The sequence below is a fragment of the Peromyscus californicus genome, unplaced genomic scaffold, assembly GCF_007827085.1.
Source record: "Peromyscus californicus insignis strain IS unplaced genomic scaffold, ASM782708v3 Scaffold_5__1_contigs__length_169319896, whole genome shotgun sequence".
NCBI classification, from domain to species: domain Eukaryota; kingdom Metazoa; phylum Chordata; class Mammalia; order Rodentia; family Cricetidae; genus Peromyscus; species Peromyscus californicus.
The window spans coordinates 8,824,711-8,846,654 of NW_026294573.1; the positions used below are offsets into that span (position 1 = coordinate 8,824,711).

General features: G+C 48.4%; 2 protein-coding genes across 2 annotated transcripts in view; one reads left to right on the forward strand and one right to left on the reverse strand.

Moving 5' to 3' along the window:
- Mtor (mechanistic target of rapamycin kinase) overlaps positions 1–21,944 on the forward strand; it is a 114,124-nt gene that overhangs the window by 50,633 nt on the left and 41,547 nt on the right. Inside the window, exons 29-30 of the mRNA XM_052714953.1 lie at positions 16,976–17,051; positions 19,794–19,933. Coding sequence (XP_052570913.1) covers positions 16,976–17,051; positions 19,794–19,933 — 216 coding nt within the window. The remainder of the gene's footprint in view (positions 1–16,975; positions 17,052–19,793; positions 19,934–21,944) is intronic.
- Positions 411–12,478, reverse strand: Angptl7 (angiopoietin like 7). The gene is made up of 5 exons (XM_052714954.1): positions 6,150–12,478; positions 4,063–4,163; positions 3,379–3,573; positions 2,555–2,753; positions 411–2,398 (listed from the first exon to the last, which is right to left on the reverse strand). Exons 1-5 carry the CDS (start codon positions 6,502–6,504, stop codon positions 2,229–2,231), a joined length of 1,020 nt encoding a protein of 339 aa, XP_052570914.1. The 5' UTR covers positions 6,505–12,478; the 3' UTR covers positions 411–2,228.

A 21,944-nucleotide genomic window follows, 5' to 3' on the forward strand; every position in this document is an offset into this window, starting at 1 on the left:
ACTGGTGCTCACTGGGTGGATCTGCCTGTGGGCAGGTTCTGTGCATCCCTGTGTAGCACTGTTCTGTGTAACTCCTGTTCCCATTTCTCAAAGAGCCTGTCAGAACAAAACGTCCTTTGTCTTCCACAGCAGCACTCAGCTCTGCTCTGGTCCCTGGTGGTTCTGTCTTCTCTCTGGTCAGAGGCTGTGTGTGGGGACACCATCCTTGGTGTCCCTCTGTCAGCCAGTATCAAAGCACATGCTCGGAAATGTGGGCGCTAGGAAGGCCTTGTCCATTCTTCACCCTCCCTCTTCCCCTGTCTGAGAAGTTTCCCTAAGAAGTGTGGAGACCCTCAGAAGTTCTTTGGGGATCATACTAAATGAAGGGAGAACTGTCAGCTTTTCTGTGTGGTGCTGGGCATCTCATTCTCCTGCCTGCCTGAGGAAGTTTCTGTTTGAATAGCTCCCCTGGGAATCCCTATTTTATGCAGCTTCTCTTCTCACTTTATTTCTTTGAAAAATTCCCGAGGTTCTTGTTCGTGAGGGAAAGTGGCTTCTCAGGAACCAGAGAACTGTGCGTACAGTAGAAGTTACTAAGTGAGAGAGAGACGTGGCTTATCTTGAACTGACTTCCTCCAGAGGACGGTTCTTCTAAAGGGCCAAACCACTGACATCCCTGTGTGAGACCAAGGTGGTGTGGGGCTGCCAATGCCAGGCTCTGCTCCTGCTCTCCGATGGCTTATGCCCTTCCCCCTCTCTGCCCTTTGCCCCCTGCCCTTTCCTCTCTGCCCTTTGCCCCCTGCCCTTTCCTCTCTGCCCTTTGCCCCCTGCCCATTCCTCTCTGCCCTTTGCCCCTTGCCCTCCCACTGCATCTTTCCTTTCCTGGCTTCCTGCCTCTTTGGTTTCCTTGACTATGGACCCAACTGCTCACTCTGACTTTTTGCCTGAAGTTTTTACCACACTCTCAATGGTAATAATAAGAATTTAAAAGAAAATACTCAAATTTTGATAGTATTAATTGTAAAAGAAAAAAGATATTTTGAATGTTTAAAACAGAAACTACAATATTTTATTTTTACAAAGCAAGATGCTTCTCATATACAGCCTAAGTTTGTAACCACAGCGCCATCTACCTTCATTTTCCAGACATTTTTCTTATAGACAGTGTTATAAAGGGGATCTATCTCTTCAGTCCATTTCTTACAGAATGAGTATAAATGGATACGTATGTTGACTGAGAATGTTGTAAGGCTGTGCTGTGATCACTCTGAGACTCACCTCCCACTGGTCTTCCCTTCCACATCAGACCCACAGCGTGCCTTACAGTGTACTCCCTGACCCAGACCTAACAGAAGCAAGTCCAACCTGGGCAGCTGGTCTTCAGCCCCAACATTTTTGTCTCTTAAAAAGCCTATGTGCAGCTGGGCGGTGGTGGCGCACGCCTTTAATCCCAGCACTCGGGAGGCAGAGCCAGGCGGATCTCTGAGTTCGAGGCCAGCCTGGTCTCCAAAGCGAGTTCCAGGAAAGGCGCAAAGCTACACAGAGAAACCCTGTCTCGAAAAACCAAAAAAAAAAAAAAAGCCTATGTGCCTGTCATGGAGGCGCAAGCCTTTAATCCCAGCACTTGGGAAGCAGAAGCAGGTAGATCTCTGTGAGTTCAAGGCCAGCCGCTACATAATGAGTCCAGGACAGCCAGAGCTATGTAGAGAGACCCTCTCTCAAAAAGAAAAACAAAACAAATCCTGTAGACACAGGAAATGTCATGGGATTTAAGAAGAGGAAGCCTCCTCTTCATCATCCGCTCTTGTTGCCCAAGGCCTCTCCTCTGAGAATCACAACAGTTCTTTTCATTTGCTCTTGCCCTCATTTCGTCTAAGCCTCTGTTAGAGAAAATGGGTAAAGTGACCCCAGGATTACTGTTTTCCACAGGTGAGTCGTGTGGAAGATGCTGCTGCTCTCTGGGCCCACGCAGTCCTCCCCCTGGGCACCCGAGGCAGGCCCCACTGGGCCTAACTGTTGCCATTTGCTAGTGAGTGCTATTTGTATGTGTAGTTCTATTGTGTGTGCATGTGCTCACATTGGCAGCACAGATAGAGTTCTGTCCTGCTCCTTAGAGGGTGGCTCTTCATTGTAGATGATAGACCATTCCCTTCCTACCCTTTCTCCACCCTCCTCCCATCCTGCTGCCCCCTCAGCCTTCCACATGTCTCACTTCCATAGCTCTGCATTGCAGCAGGTTTCTTAGTTAGTTAGGGCTTGAAGACTTCTGGACGGATCTTCATCTCCACCCGTTTGAGGGAGTAGTTGGCTCCGTGCCAGCCATACCAACTGATGCCATCCATGTGCTTCTTGTGCTCCCCCAGGCGGTAGTACACCCCATTGAGGTTGGAGTCTGTGCAGCAGTTGTACCAGTAGCCACCTGGCACGAGAAACAGATGAGGCTTGTAGGCTGGGGATGCCCTCCCTAGACTGTGGCTGTCTGATGGTGTTAAAGAGAACACCACAGCTAGAGAACAGCTGCAGTTCACAGCTTGTTCTCAGTGGGACTCTGGGCCCCGCCCTCCCCAGATCTCACCTTTGCGGAGCTCTGCACACTTGTCCAAGCAGTTGTCATTGTCCTTGTCCTTGGTGCTGAAGACCGTGTTGTTATGGTAGAGGAGGGCATCCTTCCCCACATTGCCGCTGTAGTTCCCCAGGAAGAGGCGGTAGCTGTTCAGTTCATTGTCCAGTGCAAAGTGGCTGTACTCTGCGTAGCGTGCATTACCCTCCCAGTCCTGGCAAGGAAGAGCAGAGCCTTAGGGAAACTGTAAAGGACTTCATTTCTACAGACCCTGAACCCTTCCTCTCTCACTAGCCCCACAGCCAGACATCTCTTCGGTGATGGGACTCTGGTAAGACTACTAGAGTTCACCATGTTAGCTGGAAGCTAGCGAGCAAAGGTCTGAAACCAGATTTGGGGTCTGGACTCACCATATGACCTGGATTGTTCTTTCTGTACCCCTTCGTATCTCTGTCTGATTTTTGTTAAATCTCACTCTGAGATACTGTGCTTGAAGATACTACATTGTGCTTAAAGCCTTCTAGAGGGCCACCACCCAGCATCACTGAGATTTGCACTTAAAAAGATCCCAAAGCAGAGACACAATGGTGTTTCCATCCCTCTAACTAGGGGTTCACCCTGTTCTGGCCTGGGTCTTCCCAGGTCTGGGTCAGCTATAGTTTAACTTTGCTGAGAGATAGAAAAAAAAAACAAATCTTCCTTAGCTGTACCAAACCTTCAGGAAAATAGCGGCAGTGACTGTACAGACCTACTGTGAGTAGACGATGGTGATGTTTCCAAACCTGCATATCCATGTGCAGTGGACCTGGGCCAGTGGGGGCCTCACAGCTTGAGCTTACCTCCAGCTCCACACGGAGCCGTGTTGGCTGCCTGGTAAGCCGGTGGATGTGTTCATTCCCTAGCCAGAAGTCCCCTCGGGTGCTGCCAAAGCCCTGCTTATACTGTCTCCAGTCTTGGTAGAAGGAGACAAGGCCACTCTTGCGTCTCTGGATGATGGTCCAGCCTCCGCCTGCAGTTTCCATGTCACAGAACACCTGAAGCAGAGAGGGTCCTCTTGGGCAGGGGCAGGAGCTCGAGGACAGACACCCCACCCTGTGTACTGTGCCTACAGGGTCAGCAGTCCATGGACTCTGAACACTGCAGCAGAAATACTGCCCCAGTGTGGAGGGGCTGGAGCACAGTTAGCTTGGGAATGTATATGGGGAGGGGGTCAGCTAAGTACACCTTGATGGAAAAATTAGGTACTTCAGGGTGCCTCCTTCTGATATCTCCTTTCCTCTCTTGAAGAGCATTGCTCTAGGATGTTGCCAGAAATGTAAACTAGTTAAGTTATGTGTTGGTGAGAATTAGAGTTGGTATTTGACTGACATTTTGAAAAAAAGCAGATAGCTGGGATTTGGAGGGAGGACTCCCATAAAGTGGGCATTCTCATAGCTCCACCATGTGGTACGTTTGCTTCCCTGAATTTCCCTTTCTGTAGACCAGACCAAGCCCTGTTGTCTCCATGCCTTTAGCGACCTCACCTCCAGCTCAGGGCTGCCCAGGAACTCATCGGGAGGAAGCTTGTACACTCCAGAGATTCGGTAGTTCTTCTGGTAGAGGGAATAGCAGTCATAGATGGCATCTGTAAAGGCGACACCCGGAGTGAACAGTGATTTGGGCTCCAGGGATGGGAGGGCATGCTTGCTGCATCTGAACTGGATTAAAAACTGAAACTTTATTTGTACCACAGGGTTCCAATGGGTAGAAGTGGGCATTGGATCATGGGGGCATATTTGAGCTTCCTTAGTTATGAGGCAGTAGAGTAGGGAAGCCCTTTACCTGTGCCAAGGAACATTAACCAGGAAGGTCCAGGTTAAGTGTAAGATACCCTGCTATAGCACCAGGCCATGGAACTAGAAATGATGCGGTCTGTGAAAGCTACTTAGCAGCTGCCCTGTGAGTAGCTTCAGCCAGAGGCTCAGTCCTGAGCACTCAGAGGGTTTGGATTATTGTTAACAGGTCATAGCTACTGGCAGGCTGGTACTTTAATTAGGGAGACAGATTTGAAATCTTATCTCCTCCCCAATCTCACATTGCTAGATGCTCAGATGAAAACCAAAACTCCAAGGAGCCCATTGGGACCATTCCCTGCAAGTTTTGATAAAACAAGGAAGTGAGACTTTCCCACCTCCCCTTGGGCTTGATGTAAAAGCTTCCTTGGCTGCCTCGAGGCTGCTGCTCTGTGCTAGCCTTTGTCTCCTTGTTCTGAATAGCTGAGTGAGGCTTCAAAGAAGCAGTTGCTTCTAGGAGAGGCTGTGGCTTCCTGCACCGTCTCGGGACTTTTTCCTTGGTGCCCACTGGTACAGGTGGAAGTGGGAGTTTCCACAGTGCCTGTTTCCACACAGAGCATGTTGGGGAAGGGAAGTGAGGTGCACCTGCCCGTCCCCAGGAGACTTCTAGTAGCAAGAAGCGGTCCAGTCAGCTCTGCCTCTGGCCTGGTCTTCTCTGTGACCTGTTGCATCTCACAGACCAAATGAAGACTACTTGTCTGGTAAATGAGAACACCTACCTTTCAGTTCCCAAACTGAGGATCAGGAGGTCCATGCTTTGAAAGCGGTTTGTATAATTGTTTAATTAGCTAACAGACTTTTCAGGCTTAACATTTGGACAAAACTTTTTCTTTGTCTGAACCAAGGGTAGCCAATCATGTCTTCTTGACTTGGTTTATAATGCATCCAGCGTTATTAGTAAGAAATGCTTCACCTATGGAATATGCTCATTCCAAATGTTCCAGTAACCTCAGAAAATTAGATTTGTCTCTGAGCAGCAAATTCTGTCTGTGCCAAGCTAACCAACAACTGAATATTGTTTTCCCAAAGAATGAATTGCATGTGCCTTACTTTCAGCCATTAAAGATCAGTGTTTCAACATTACCTTTACTTACTTTCTGTATTATTTGGGAGAGTTTTATTAGCAACCATAGAAGAAAATAGATCAGAACTGTAGAAAGTAGAGGAGTTTGTCCTTTCTTGAGCACAGAGGTTTTGTTCAAATGGCTGTATGGCTGCAGGCATTTGTACCCCTCCACACTAAGTTCTAGGGACGCCCAAACACTAGGGTGTGGGATGGAACTGCATCTACAGCAGCAGCTGTTACAGTCTGCTGTCTGTTCCTGCTTCCTTTACAGTCTGTCAGCTCTCAGGAAGGAAGTAGAGCAGGGCCACGCCAACCTCTGAAGACGTCAGGCTTCACAGGGGAGTTCAGACTCCCAATTTGCTGAAATTTTGTGTGATTCAGATAGACTGGAGCCAGATATGTTTCATGCCTGTAATTCCAGTGCTTGGCCCGCTAAGGCAGTAGGATCTAGAGTTCAGGGCCAGCCTAGGCTGCATAGTGAGTTTGAAGCCAGTCTGGGCTATGTGAGACTTTATCTGAAAAAGAGACTAGTAGGTCCTGGCTAAACTTGCAGGACATCACTAACCCCCAAAGAATACAAATGAGCCTTTAAAGATAAAGCACTCCCCAAAGGTCCCCCGAAGTTATTCTGTCGAGCAGGCTATCCAGAAGCAGCGCTGGGGCCAGGAGGCTCTCAGCAGGGCCGAGGTGAGTGTATGAGGACAACGCTTACCTGCCGAGGTCTGAGTGACAGTCTGGGCTGCCTGTAGCTGCATGATGTCGATCTGGTTGTTCATCTCTGAGTACTTGCCCTCGGCCACCGTGAGCCGTGACTCCATGCGCTTGCTGCTGCTCTCCAGCTCCATCACCTGCATCACCACACTGACCCAGTCACTCTCCTGCTTCTTGCTCAGTTCACCCAGCAGACTGCTGAGGTTGGCAACCTGGGCTTTGAGCTCCCTCATCTCCTCACAGCACACCGCTGCTTTGAGCTGTGCAGGTGTCTTGCGCTTAGGAGGCTTCTGCAGCCACACTGGGTGGCTGACAAAGGCCACAAGGACAATGCATAACCAGGTCTTCCTCAGCATGTCTGTGGGCCTGTTGGAGAGGTCTTCCTCTAGAGTCTGTACCTGACAGAGGTCTATGAAACTGCGGGAAGCTTGTGACTTACACGGGCAGTTTTCTTCCTTCCTGGTGGTTTCCTTCCTCTGCGCTTTCTTAGTCTTTCTCAAAGCTAGAGTTTCTGAAGTGGAACTCAGTGGGTACTGGAACACTTTCCTTCCCAGGTCTAAATGCCCCACCAAGGCAGCATCTTAAATATTGTTAGTGCCTGTACCTCCACCCTACCATGGCTGTGTGCTCAAGCCCCTCCCACCTCATCTGGGAGGGTCAGGTGCCTGTTGAGTGAAGTCAGCGCAAACTTAGGCCAGAGCAGAGGAGGAGGGGACGGGGCCAGTGTTTGTTTCCTTGTCTGTACAGTCTCTGGGCTCAGACAGAAGGCTGTGAATTTGTTTCCAGTTGCGCCTATTAGATTATACCCCTGCCAGCCTCTGGCTCAGCTCTATCAGCAGACAGGCAGTAGAAGAGTTTCCAAACTCCCGTCTGAAGGTTACATAACACAGACTGAGGGTGAGGTAGTGAAAAGGAGTCTGGACGGAGACTGCTGAGCTAGGGAGGCCTGCTAAGGTAATCCATGCTGTTTACTTGCAGTTCTGGTTTATGTGGACATCCCGATGAGTGTGGGCAAAGTAACCGGGCTGGATAGGTCTTCTTCTGGTCATCACTCAGGGTTTTACAAAATCCTGTTGAATCTGAATTTGTCTTCCTTTTTACACACCTTCCTTCCAAAAAGATCACCTGACATTTGATAAGGAGGTGTCATATGCTTAGGACAGAGCAGAAGATTCAGCCATGCCAGGCACGGCTCTGGGATTGGTCACCCACTTGTGTCTGTGTCTGGGCAGCAGTGAATAGGCTCAGCCTTTGCCTGAGCTTCAAACGCAGAGAAGAAAACTCCATATCACCTAATAAATCTAGATCAGGAGTCTAGGTTCTCTCTCTATGCAGTATGGTTTGCAACTTGATGTTAGTCCTTCTGTACCTGCGTATGATTTTGCCTGAGAAACGGAGTTATTACAAACTTTATATCCTTTATTTGAAGTGCTCTCCTAAAATCATGTAAAACCATGGAACTTTTCACTAAAACTATACAAAGGTCCCTCTGTCCTTGCCACAGGAGCTCTATCTTTGGAACCTGTGTGTGCTGTTTCTATGATGGTGAGCCCCTGAGACAGTCACTTGACTTGGTCCTCAGTGTGGGTCCCCCACCCAAGCCTGACACTGCACAGCTCTTCCTGCTGCAGCCTTTCTGGGCCCTTCCAGCCCAGTGTCTGGCTCCGCAGAAAGAGGTTTCTGTTGAGGCCGCTCAGGTTAGCCGCAGGTTTACGTTTCTGAATGAACGAGCATTAAGGACTCAGATAGGCTGCCTCTTGTTTCCCCTCATCTCCTGACTTTTTCGCTTCCTTGGGGATCAGGATGTTACTGACAGGATCTTCTGGGTTAACCTGCTCAGAGATTCGGGGTTGGCACTATGCTCGTCCGCTCCTTTTTCACTTTCTTTAGTGAATGGCTGGTTTAGCAGTCTTCATTGGCTCCGTGGAGTTCATTAGTGTTTAATGTCATTCAAAATCTGCTAAACTCCGTGGAGCTCTTTAAGGTGACCTCGTGTCTCTCCAGTGATGCTGTGCTTAAGCCACGAGTCGCAGAAGTGTCGTGTACCATATGATCATATAAATAGTGGATGCTATACATCCTGTTGCCCCAGAACCAGTGTCATAGTGCAGCAGAGAGCACTGGGGACAGGCCAACCTTTGCAATAAGTGTAGTGAACCAGCTGGTTAGCATTCAAGCAGAGAACATTCAGATTTTGATCCTACTTCACACCATGCACAAAATTTCAGTTCTAGATTTAAATTCTAGATGTGAAAGGCAAAATCATAACAAGTTGTGTAGGAGATTATCTTCAGCCTCTTGAGATAAGCCAAACACCAAATCTTCCAACACAGTAGAAACATTAAGATGTGCAGGCCAGTTGTGGTGACACTCTCCTAATATCCTAGTACTCAGAGGGTAGAGGCAGGAGAAGTGTAAGTTTTTGACCATTTTCGCTATATAGCAAGTTCAAGGCTAGCCTGAGCTGCATGGTAAAAAAGAAAAGGAAATGCAAGAAAAGTATAGTCATTTCTTTTCAATAGAAAACACTGAGAAGCCAGGCATGGTGGTGCACACCTTTAATCCCAGCCCTTGGGAGACTGAGGCAGGTGGATCTCTGTGAGTTCAAGGCCAGCCTGGTTTACGGAGCAAGTTCCAGGACAGCCAGGGCTGTTACATAGAGAAACCCTGTCTCGAAAAACAAAAAAAGGCACTGAGAAGAAAGAGAAAGTTGTGTTTCTCACCTCATCCACATGCTAGACAGAGTTCCAAGATCTTGGCCATCCAGAGGCCAAGATCAGACTTCACCCAAAATACCCAGTGTGCTTTGCATCCAACTAGATCAAGGTTGAGCTCTGAGCCCTCCCCACCCGCATCTTCTTCATAGTCTCTCCCTGAGCTCTTCATTTCTCTCTGGAAAAGGGAGAAAAACCTCCAGGCATCACCAGAAGAGGGGCAGTGCTCACTGTTGCAGAGTAAAAAGATAACAGCCAATTTGTCAAGAAGCACTGACAAAAAAGATAAAGTTGGAAGTAATTAACTGGCTGACACACTGGGAGCGATGTGCCTGCCAGTAGCTCCCTAAATCAGCCAGAGCCTTGGAAACGCGACAGCCATTCGTCATTTTTACAGCATGCCTCTGACAGGCTCCTCAGTTGGAAACCTGGCCCACACAGACTCTGTGCTTTGACACTCTGAGGCTTGAACCAACCTGTGCCACATGCTGGGTTGGATTAGGTCCGAGGTCCACATCCATCCAGGAGACACTTGCAAGCAGAATATACCCAGCCTGTCACCAGGCAGTGCTTGGCCTCCAGGGACAGTTTCCAGAGGGCACATGGAGTTGTGAGTGCCTGCACAGCTTTCCTTGTGGCCTGGATCCACCAGGTACCACTATCAGCCAGCTGGATTCTCTTGGTGATGGCTTGTTGGCACAGCATTAAGAAGAATTATGAGGCCAATTGTGATAACTCACACCTGAAATCCCAGCATTGCAGTAGCTGAGACAGGAGAGAGCAGGTTCATGGACTCCATAGTGAGACCATCTCAGAACTCAGGAAACAAAACAAAAAAGGACGTGTGAAATATCTTAGTAAAATAGAAATGCCTATGTTATGTGCCAAAGCAGGATGCAGGAGCGTATGTTGGGCATCACTCTGTAAGATGTGTTTAATTAATATGCACAGGTGAGATTATTTTAAATTACAATTATATTGTAATAAACTTCCCTACCCTGAATATTTCCTAATTTGGAGTGGGGAGACTGGAGATAGTTTAGTGGAATAGCACTTTCCTAGCACATGTGTGAGGTCCTGGGTTCAATCACCAGCACCTTGTGCCACCGGAAAACCTATGTGTTTGCCTCTCTGTGTCTCCCTTCTCCAGCAAGTCACAAAGACGCTTTGTCAGGTGTGGTAGCTTATGCCCATGTTCCCAGCACTCTGACACGAGAAATAGCACTAAGGTTCAAGGACCAGCTTAGGCCACATAGGAAGACTGTCTCAGAAAACCAAAAACTAAAATAGGCAAATAAAAACACTGTATAAGATATCCTCACTCAGTAAAATGAATTTAAAAAAGAAAGAAAGAAAAGAAAAAAGATATTCTCATTCTCAACAATTTCTAAAATGTACGGTTTCTTTATGCCTCTTCCCACCCTAGCCATGAGGATCACACAATCTCGCTGCACAGTTACCGTGTCCTCTAGATAGAACAGACATCCTGGGAACTGTCCAAAGGGGAGGGATGAGGATGCTACAGGAGCTTTTCCTTCTGAGGAAACTCTGGAATTAAGACAGCAGGAACCTTGTGGAAGCTCAGAAAATAGCCACTTGACTTATATTAACTTTGCTTTAGATGTATGATCCTGCTGCCCCAGCTTCCTAGTGCTGGAATTGTGTGTGTGTGTGTGTGTGTGTGTGTGTGTGTGTGCGCGCGCGCGCGCATGTGCACACACCAGTACACATGCACAAAGACCAGAAGAAGGTATCTGGTGTCCTCCTTTATGACTCTTCACTATTCCTTTGAGGCAGAATCTCTCCCTCAACCTGGGTGTTTTCCTCAGCTAGGAGTCTTAGTACCATAGATTCCTGAAAGTTGCAAAAAGTACCAAATGTTCCAGCTTTGAATGTCTGTGATGGGGCCCATCTTTTCTTTCATAATGTGCAGGGGAAATGCTAAAAATTACCTTTCTCTAAGTTTTTAAAAAAGTAAATTTGCCGAGTAGTGGTGGTGCATGCCTTTAATCCTAGCACTCAAGGCATGTGGTCTATGAGATCTGGGCCAGCCTGGTCTACAGAGCAAGTTTCAAGACAGCCAAGGTTACACAGAGAAACCCTGTCTTGGGAAAGAAAAATTTTCTTTTAATTGAATTAGTTAATTGTGTGTGAGAGAGAGCGTGCGCGCATGTCAGCACATATGTGCAGTATTACACACGTGGAAGCTGAGGGCAACTTTTGGGAGTCAGTTCTCACCTTCTACTATGTGAGTTCTAGGGTCAAACTCAGGTCCTCAGACTTGGTGACAAGTGTCTTTTCCCACTGAACCATCTCACCTTTTGGTTTCCCACCATATTCCTTCTTGTCTGCATTTAAATGACCCCACCTCACCTCCTCTCGGTCAGGTTTTATTTTGTTTTGTTTTGTTTTTCGAAACAGGGTTTCTCTGTGTAGCTTTGTGCCTTTCCTGGAACTCACTTGGTAGCCCAGGCTGGCCTCGAACTCACAGAGATCCGCCTGGCTCTGCCTCCCAAGTGCTGGGATTAAAGGCATGCACCACCACCGCCTGGCTTGGTCAGGTTTTAAATATCCCTTTGCTTCCTGTCTTCGCTGCTGTCCTTCCATCTTGAAACTAATCTATTCCAAAAGAGACTGTTGTTGAGGCCCCTGAACAAAACATTCTGTGGTTCCAAGACTCTTGAACTGCCTGATGAAGACGTCAGGGCGTCGCCAACCCTTTCATCCTGGCTCTGGAGGGGCATCGACAGTTCTGTTGTTAATCTGTGCTGGGCACCGAACTGACTCGGTGCTGGGGGAAGCAGTTCTGTGCCATGAAAACAACCGATGAAGTGCTTGGGATCCAGAGCCGTGCTTGACACCATCCCCTGTGGCCGCTCAAGACACCCCATTCCATCCCCTGTGGCCGCTCAAGACACCCCATTCCATCCCCTGTGGCCGCTCAAGACACCCCATTCCATCCCCTGTGGCCGCTCAAGACACCCCATTCCATCCCCTGTGGCCGCTCAAGACACCCCATTCCATCTCCTGCCAGCTGTGGTTCGTGTGCCATTGTTTTGGTGCCAAGGGAATCCAGAGAATTCCTTTGACAGGGAACCAAGTAAAAGGCAGACAGACGGCAGTCTGCACAAGAAGGAAGGCCCAGGGCCATGTGGAAGCAAGCAGTAACGTTCTCATAAATTCCTGATGGAGCACCAGGGAACCCAGGCATTGCAGATGGAGCACAGATGCTCCCTGTCTGCCTGGGCATCCGCCCCTCCAGGCTTGGTGTGGAAGGCTCTCCTTTGCTTGGCTCTTAACTGCCCTGAGGTCACTAAGGCTCCTAGGCTAAGAGAAGAGAGCAATAAGCAAAGGGCCGCAAAGGAAGCAGACTCCAAATCAGCTACTGTGAACAGTGACTAGGAAACCCTTCAGGGACTGTGGTGCTTCTCAGGCAGCAGGAATGGTAGCTGGGCTGTTTGGCTTTTATGTTAGTCCCTTTCTTCTCGGTGAAACTAGTCACAAACTGCCTATGAAGAGCCTCAGGATGAGAGATGGACACGTCGGGAGGTTACAGAGGACTAGGAGGAGGGAAGTGGGGTAGATATGCTCTCGACACAGTGTATACATGTGTGAAGTTGTCAGCAATAAGTTTTTTTAAAAAATCATAATTTACAGATAGCCGGGTGGTGGTGGTGGTGGTGGTGGTGGTGGTGGTGGTGGTGGTGGTGGTGGTGGTGCACACTTTTAATCCCAGCACTTGGGAGGCACAGGCAGGCAGATCTCTGAGTTTGAGACCAGCCTGATCTACAGAGTGAGATCCAGAACAGCCAGGGCTACACAGAGAAACCCTGTCTCAAAACAAAGGAAAGGGCCGGGCGGTGGTGGCGCATGCCTTTAATCCCAGCACTCGGGAGGCAGAGCCAGGCGGATCTCTGTGAGTTCAAGGCCAGCCTGGGCTACCAAGTGAGTCCCAGGAAAGGCGCAAAGCTACACAGAGAAACCCTGTCTCGAAAAACCAAAAAAACAAAAAACAAAAAAACAAAGGAAAGGAAAGGGAAAAAGCCCAGAGGGACAGCTTGGGGGCGGGGGACCACAGGAGTCACCAGGCCCTCTTGCTACCCTGGAGTCTCAGCATCATTCCCACTGCGGCAGCAGCATGTTCCCTCACTTCAGAACCCTTCTCTGGTGTCTGACCAGTCTGCTCTCCTAGTCCCAGAAAAGAAGTGCCCTTTGTGACCTGCTTGTCGGTGAAGACATTGAGGTGACTTCTTGTCCTTACTCATTAGTTGTAACCAACTCCAGAAAGTGTTTTCCTCAGGTGGCAAGAATGTTTCCAGTCTCTAGCCCTTGAATTCAGCCTCCCTTTAAAAAGAAAAGAAAAATAATGAGTCTTCTGAAGAGAATGAATAGGCCCCTTTGCCACCTGACTTCCTCGTTTCCTACAGTCAGGTCCGTTTGTGGACTCTGGGTTTTCCTTTGCAGGTAAGCAGTTTCGACCTGCTTTGTAGACTCCTAACTATGTAAGTCGACTGACCTGTCATTTCCACCCACTGCTAAGTAGCAGTGGCCGCCCACGCCTCAGTCTCTGCATCTGCTCGCTGCTGTGTCTTTACCAGCATCAGCAGAGCTGCTTTGTGTTGAGCGTTCCTCTGCTGCTGGGCCGAGTCTGCTCAGGTCAGTTGGCCCCTTGTATCTTTCAGTGTTAGTAGAGAAAGACTGGGAGTTGGGGAGGGGGGGTACGCAGGGAGGGTTTATAGGAGGGGCTTTGGGACACTCCCAGCTCGATAAAATGGGTTTTTCAGAAGTGGGGTAGGGAGCAAAGGTGACTTCTTCACAAGAGCAGAGTACACACCCTGTCCTTCAGTCCCCATAAAGTGACAATTGCAGGTAGTCAGAGGACAACTGTCAGGACTGAGGTCTCTCCTTTTGTCATGTGGGTCCCAGAGATTGAACTCAGGTTGCCAGACTTGGCAGCAAGAGCTCTAAGATGGCTTTGAAATGGTGGCATGGCATTCAGCAACCTGTGACCTCTTTTCTTCATATATAAAACGAGTCTATTAATGACTGTCATTCCTCACATCAATGTAGTACCTGCCATGTGCAGTGAGCACTTTCCTTGATGAAGTGAGTTGTCATAGCGCATTACCTCTGAAGGTAGGGTCACGGAAGAAGAAGGAAACATTAAAGCCTCCAAAAGACAGGCTCTCTTTTTGGAGTAGAGTGAGTTAGAGACAAGATTTCTCTGTAGCCCTGACTGGCCTGGAGCTCACTTAGTAGACCAGGCTGGTCCCGAACTCAGAGATCCACCCGCTTCTGTGAGTACTGGGATTAAAGGCATATGCCACCACCGCCCAGCAGACAGGCTCTCTTAATCAACAAGATTTGGCTCCTTTAGGCCTCAAATCCAAAATTATGAATTTTATCTCTGATTGAGCCCTCTCACTTTTCATGGGTCTCGGCCAGAAGTAATTTCTCAGTAGTTTTCCTTATCGCTACACAAGAGCAGCCCATGGTGACAAGAAGCCTCTCAGCTCCATGGCCATTGCTTAAGGCCTAATGCCTCTGCTGTGCTCAACCTGCTCCGTTTCCCCTTCCTGCTGAGCCCCCTGCATCCCCAAGGCCTGCACAGCAATGTGGGATACCCTGCAGAAGTGATTTGTTTGGACAGCCGAGGGAGTTAGGGCCCAAGGAGGTCTCATTCTCTGTGCACAGTGCTCTATTGGTCTGTCTTACAAGGCTGTGTTGCTAAACCATGGCACTAGTGAAGAGTTTGAATCTGTGCATTAAGATGTCAAATTGTCAGTGATGGTGCACGCCTAGTCCCAGAACTTGGGAAGCAGAGGCAGGCGATCTCTGAGTTCGAGGCCAGCCTGATCTCCAGAGCAGTTCCAGGGCAGCCAGGGCTACTCAGTGAAAAACTAAAACAAAACCAAACAAACAAAAAAAGATGTCAGATTACCACCTCCTAATTTTGACTGTTGTTAAACTCTCTAATACGCATAATTAGTGGCAGAATGGATTGAGCAAAGGCATTTTATGTGGTTTTAGTTTTGGTTTTTTGTTTAACCACAATGTCAGTGAGTTTCAGAGTAAACCAAGCACTTTGTAATGTTCATAATTTGTTCTTGAAACAGAGTATGTTCGGACAAGGTAAGAAGACAGCTGCTAAGACTGGTGTGGTGGTTTTCCGTTTGGTTTGGTTTGGTTTGTTTTTCAGCCTGGTTAGAGTTAGCACTCTGGTTTAGGCCAGGAGCACTTCACCTTCCTTGTCAGGACAGTTTCCTCCTGCCAGGACCTCCTCCCTCCAAGACTGCCTTTGCAGTCCACTGACAAGAGTACTGAGAACATGAAGTGCCATGTTTCAGGAGTGCTTACTGGCTTTCCTTTTCCTGTGTTCTTAGACTTCCAAAACTACCATTTGGTTAAAGAACTAGACAGTGGCAGAGCTGTACCAAGTAATGTTGGTTAGCAATGCAGCTCATCCTACCCTATGAGAGTAGACCACTGAGGTGAGGGGCTTACATGCCATGACACCATGTAGAGGCCAGCCTACATGGTATCCCTTCTCTCCTCTGCCGTGTGGGTCCTGGGGATCAAACTCAGACTGTCAAGCTTGGTAGCAAGTGCCTTTATCCACTGAGCCATCTTGCCCGCCCATTGTCCATTTCCTAATAGAGACATCCAGTTGCTCCAGGTATTAGGGGAACATTCTGATTCAGTCTGAGTTTAGGTTTGGTGTCCTTGGCTCGGTGTCCTCATTAGTAAGATGGAACAAATCTTAACCTTTCTTGCCTGGTTTTCTCAGGGATGGGAGGCCAAAGGAATGATGGTTGGAAGGACTGTCAGAAATGTGCTTTGTAAACACGAGGCATTCAATTATTACTTTCACAAATGTTAACTTCTCTAGTCCATCAGATTTCTGGGCAGTTCCTTCCAGTTTTATTGGAAGAAAAGTGATGGAATTAAAAAAATATGTTTATAACAGCAACCTCTTGCCATATTACCACATGGAACCCAAATCCTAGAATTTCCCAAAACCACTTAAAAATTAATTCTACTCAAGTAGACAGTTTGTACTCTGTGCAGTAAACTAGATCCATGCTCATTAAATCTGTCTAGATTCCCAAGTCGGTAGGCCACATGTTGGTGTTTGCCTGGCTAGTGACTGGATACAGCCACTGTGGCCTGCCCGAGTGTGCTCCCCATCTCCCTGCCCTCCCTCCGTCGCAGTAGCAGGCTGTGTTTAGCACTGGCTCAGCCGCACAAGTTCCTCGTAGAATGGGGGCTAAGGCTTGTAGTTCTGCTCTCAGGGCCATCTTGTAGCCTCTGATGAATTAACTCTAGGGACCAGGGCTTCGGTGGCACTGCTCAGCAGCCGGCACACAGTGCAGTTCTCCAGTTCTGTGGGCCGCAACACCACCTGGAAGTGACTTTAGTGAAGAGCATCAGTATGCTGATGGCCAGCACTAGAAACTCCGCTCCCACAAGATTTACTGCAGAGGGAGGGAGTTGTCCCTGAAGAGGGACCAAAGAAGCCTGGGAATTATGCCATTTTTTAAAAAAATTATTTTTATGTCAGTGAATATTCGCCTATGCGTATATATGTGCACCACGTATGTGCAGTGCCCATACAGGCCAGATGAGGCCGTCAGATCCCCTTAGAACTTGAGTTAGAGGCAGTTGTGAGCCATCCTGGGGTACTGAAAACCAAACCTGCATTCTCATTAAAAGCAGCAAGTGTTCTTAACTGCTAAGCCATAAAAACCGTTTAAATGTGTGACTGAGAGCATAGCTCAGTAGTAAAGCACATGCCTAGCACACATGAGGCTCTGGACGTGCACTGCCTGCCAGACGGCGTCTGAGTGAAAACCAGTCTCTGCTGTCCAGAGAACAGGCCAGAATACCACATACTAACTAGTCTTTACTGCCCCTCAGACTGGGGCCGGAAATCAAAACCCTTCTCTCAGGTAAAGTCATTCAAGCTGGCTTTCTGGGTGGTGATAGGTGATGGACACCCCTGTGTCTGTGAGACCTCATTCTTGGGATGCTGGTGAGCCATCTTGCCCGGTGTCCCCAGACCCCCCTCCTTCAGATGCACGAGTGTAACTGTGTCCTCCTTTTGTTTCCTCAGCATCAATAATAAGCTACAACAGCCTGAGGCAGCTTCCGGGGTGTTAGAATATGCCATGAAACACTTTGGAGAGCTGGTAAGTGCCTTCTGATTCCTTCTAGAAAGACAAGTAGAGACCTGGCTACAGAGACACTCAGCCACCACCTTGAAAAAGTTACTCTCCATTTCTGTGGGGTTTTTCCTTAATTTGTGAGGCTCTAAATGCGAGCTTGCCTGTATCCTAAGGATGACAGGGACAGAGCAAGACGGACCGCATTCCCATGGAATGGAGACGAGGGGCAGTGATGGTGCACAGTCTCCTCAGCAGTGGTGGTTGGTGGGAACTCTTAGCATGTAATGTGTGATGAGTGCTCCACATGCTTCATCTGGCTCCATCCTCACAGGAGCACACTGAAGTGGCTGTTGTCACTGTCCCTTTCTCAGTGAGGGACTGTGGACCCAGCAGGGTGAACACCTGTGAGCTAACAGAGCAGGATTTGAACTTGGGCAGGTGGGCACCAAGACTGCCATTCAGCCTGGCCTATCACCTGTGTATCGCCTGTGGCAGAGCCCTTGTGCCTGTCCCTGGGTTAACACCCAGTACACTGTGTTAGAAACTCGCCAATTCCCCAAGAGGAAACTGAAGTGCCTCCTTTTAATCCCTGGTGCCCAAGGACTTTCTGTTTCATTGTTACTTATGTAGCTGCTTCTCTGCTCCCTCTTTGCCTGTCATAAGCAAATCATTCCCATGACTTCTTGCAGTTTCAGAAGGTGCTTTGATGATCCCTAAATGTAAAACACCAACTTAATCAGTTTAACTGGGACCCTGGAAGGCCAGGAAACTCTGGGTCCATATGTTTGATGCGGAGCCTTTATTAATTGTGTAGGTCACTTACAGTGCTTTGCCTTAATCAAAAGGCAGGGGCTTCTAGTTGATTCTCGAGCGTTGTGCCTCATTTAGAACACTGGGCTGAAACTTGAGGCCATCTTTCACCATCTTAAACATGAATTGCCTGTAAACAAACTGAGGACAGCATCTCTCCAGATGCCCAAACACAAAGAACAATGTCTCATCCACCTTTGCCACGGTCCTTGTCTGTAGAAGACAGAGAGCACACGGTGTACTCCCCAGGCCAAGCTGCACTCTGCTGCAATAGCCCCGGAGCCGGGGCCCTTAAGTCTGGGTGAAGAAACAAGGGTTCTTTGCACATCTGGTGTTCAGGTGATCTGCCAACAGATGGCTCATACTCCGGTGCTCAGAGTGCCAACCGTAAATGAAAGTCTCTCCATCCGCAGGTTCTAAAGGTGGCCATTAGCTCAGGATTATTGCTAAACCGTGGTGGATTTTCTGTGATGTTTAGGTAGCTGAATCATATTAAGCTTGACAATGGTTTGCCTTCGCTTGGCAGAGCCCGTGCTTTCTCAGCACAATTTATGTAACAGCAATCTCATTAGAATTTCGTGTGATTCATTGCTTAAACCGTATAGTTTCTGCAACCCATTGCAATTCACAATGTCCTGCCCCCTGCTTGACCTGCTCCATATGCTGCTCCCCCTACTTTCTGCTGGTTCACCAAGGGTATGCCACGCATTAGTCACTGGCTCCTTGTGTAGAAGTTCAACCTGGGACATTTATCTGTGCTGCCCTTCATCTTGGAGTGTTTCACTACATTTCTCTGTAAGTCATTCTTCTCCGAGTTCTCTTTCATATGTAGGCAAATAGAAACATTACTCTTGGTTTTAAGGATGAAGTGTAGTTTACCTTCCACAGATAGGCTGATCTCAGCAACCACCATCTCCCCCCCCCCCCCGCCCGGCGCTGGGGCGAAGGCTGATGTGGCATTGGTTGGTGCGTAGACAACAGTGGATATGGAAGGAAGTGCAGTCAACATTGCAAGTCGAAAGGCTTCCTACCCGGGTTCAGCAAGAAGAGGTCCTTTCAGGCCACTCAACAGAATAGTGCTTCCTTCTGTCTCTGCTACATAAACACCAGTTTTATCTAGAAAGGGGAGGAAGGAGCAGGGGAAACTAATGTGGCCCTGCATGTATGATATCCAACTTCCACCTCAGAATCAGGTTGTTCTTTAAGGACCCTCTGGAGAGCCAGTAGCCTGGCCTGGTGCAGAAATAGCCTCCTCCTGAGCTGATGAAGAGACTTAAAGGCAGACAGAAAACACAGAGACAGTCTCCTGGTCATTCCGGTCTGGAACTTCCAGACGGAGCGGAGCGCTTTCACGCACATAAACACCACTCACTGTCGGCAGCGTGGCACTCTGCCTGCCAGGACAATGGAATCCCTCCTCTGGCCTTGATGCTGTACCAGTGCCAAGTGCTACCCAGAGGGGAATGTTGGATGGAAGACTGTAGAGGGATGAAAGGTTGTCCAAAACATTTTGAGTAGTAGTGTTCTTTGTATTTTAAATTACTTCCTGGAAGTTTAGAAAGGCATTAAGAATGCAGAGAATCAAGGGCCTCTGAAAAGAAGCAGCTGTGGCCTGTCACACAGCCCGATGTCAGCAGTGCAGCAGACTGGAGTGCAGGAGCTGTGGTGGGGGGCCCACTTTCCCTGCATGCTTCCCCCTGTGTACTAATGCTCCCAAGACCACCGGAAGTGATGGGGGTAGAGCTGGACCCTCCGTGTGCTCAGTTTATCTCAGGATTCAGGATCTGTCGTTAGTGTGCACAGGAAATAGCATTTCTACCTCTGCCAAACAGCCTACCTCCAGATAAGTTCCTTCAGCCTAAGCTCAGACGTGCTGATAAGTGAGGTCTGTATGAATATAGTACAGCGTAGGAAAGAGCGTGTGGACTCAAAAGCATAAACACTTGCTCTCCGCAGGAGATCCAGGCCACCTGGTATGAGAAGTTGCATGAGTGGGAGGATGCTCTTGTGGCCTATGATAAGAAGATGGACACGAACAAGGATGACCCAGAGCTGATGCTGGGCCGCATGCGCTGTCTTGAAGCCTTGGGGGAATGGTGAGCTGCACTGGGGTGATGACCTGAGTGTTCAGGAGAGGCTCCTGTCTCCAGGGAGTCTTCCCCCAGACTCTTGCTCCGTGCCACTGATGCTTCCCCAGGAATCGTTCGTAACTTTGGTGTTTCTTTTCTCTTCCGCCTCAGCACACGGTTGGTTCGATTTTTGTTGTTTGAGTCCCTCTCACTCTGTAGCCCGTGCTGGCCTAGAACTTGTGGCAGTCCTCCTGGAATTGCAGGTGTGCGCCACTGTCCCCAGCTTTGTTGTTTTGTGTTTTTTGTTTTCTTACTCTGCATAATGCTGCAAGCCGAAGAGTTGTGAGTCCACTGGCTGTCCTTCCAGAGGTCCTGAGTTCAATTCAGAGCAACCACATGGTGGCTCACAGCCATCTCTAATGGAACCTGGTGCCCTCTTCTGTCATGTAGGCATTCATACAAATAGAGCACTCATATACATAAAATACATAAAGAAAGAAAGAAATCTTAGAAAATACAAAACAAAATGATTAGACAAAGCGCGTGAGCTCGTGGTAACGCTCTTAGGAAAGGACAGTGACCGCCCTCTGCCCTGTGTCACAGCTGCCAGAGAGCAAGGACGACCATACAGGGCACAAAGGACAATCCAGCGCTTGGGGAGGCCGCTGGGCCAAGCCCAGGAACAGTTGTGAAAGCTGGAAAGGCGTCTTCCTGAACCTAATTACACATCGACTTTTTGGAAAAGCTACTGTGGCTTTTAGCCCTCAATGGCAGTGGTTGCTAATCCCCAAGACAGAACATGATATAGTATTTTGCATGAAAATTTAATGTCAATGAATTTAGGAGGCAGCAGTGGTGCACACCTTTAATCCCAGCACTTGGGATGCAGAGGCAGGAGGATCTCTGTGTGTTTGAGGCCAGTCTGGTCTACAGAGTGAGTTCCAGCCAAGACTGTTACACAAACCCTGTCCCCGAAAAACCAAAAAAAAAAAACAAACGAAGAATTTCAGAAGATGGAGAGTGGGGAGGTAACAGTCACTGAAGTGCTTGCTGTACAATAAGCATGAGGTCTGGGTTCAGATCCCCAGTGCTCTACAGAGAAGCCAGACGTGGTGTGCATCTAACCACAGTGTTAGAGAAACAGACAAGTGATCCCTGGGCTCCTGGCCAGCCAGTCCTGCCAAGCTGGTGAGTTCTGGGTTCAGAAAGAGATCCTGTCTGAAAAAATAAGGGGCAGGAGGGCAGGCAGGAGAGATGGCTCACCGATACCAGCACATGCTACAGAGCATGAGGACTTGTGTTCACATCCCAGTGCCCACATAAAAAGCTGGACATGGCACACGCATGTACTTGTAAGCCCAAACGTGGAGGGCAGAGACAAAAGGCTTGCCAGTGTTTACATTGCTAGCCTCACTCCAGGCACAGTGAAAAACCTTTTCTTGGGGCTGGAGCGATGGTTCAGCTGTTAAGAACTGGCTGCTTTTCGAGAGGACCGAAGTTTGATTCTCAGCAACCACATGGTGGTTCACAACAGTCTAGAACTCCAGTTCCATGGATCTAACACCCTCTTCTGGTCTCTGTGGGCACCAGGCACACGTGGTACACAGACATACACACAGGCAAGACACCCATACATATAAAACTTTTATTTTAATTTTAAAACGCTGTCTCAAAGTAATTAAGGCAGAGAGTGATGAAACAGGATGATGACATCCTTCGCTGGCCTCCACACATGCACACAGCACACACCCATGCATGTGCAGGACACCACACAATCAATCAGTAAGGTGAGGGCAGCTGAGGAAGGAACCTGACATTGACCTCTGGCCTCTGCGTGTGCACATGAATACAAGTAAATTATACTCGTACAAAAATGGTGATGGGTGGATGAACTGACAAAAAATATTTGAAAAGTGCTTGTTTAATTTAACCAGAACTAGAAAAACTAAAAGTTATTGTATATTTTCATAAGTGAACCTCTTTCTTTCTCTTTCTTTCTTTCTTTCTTTCTTTCTTTCTTTCTTTCTTTCTTTCTTTT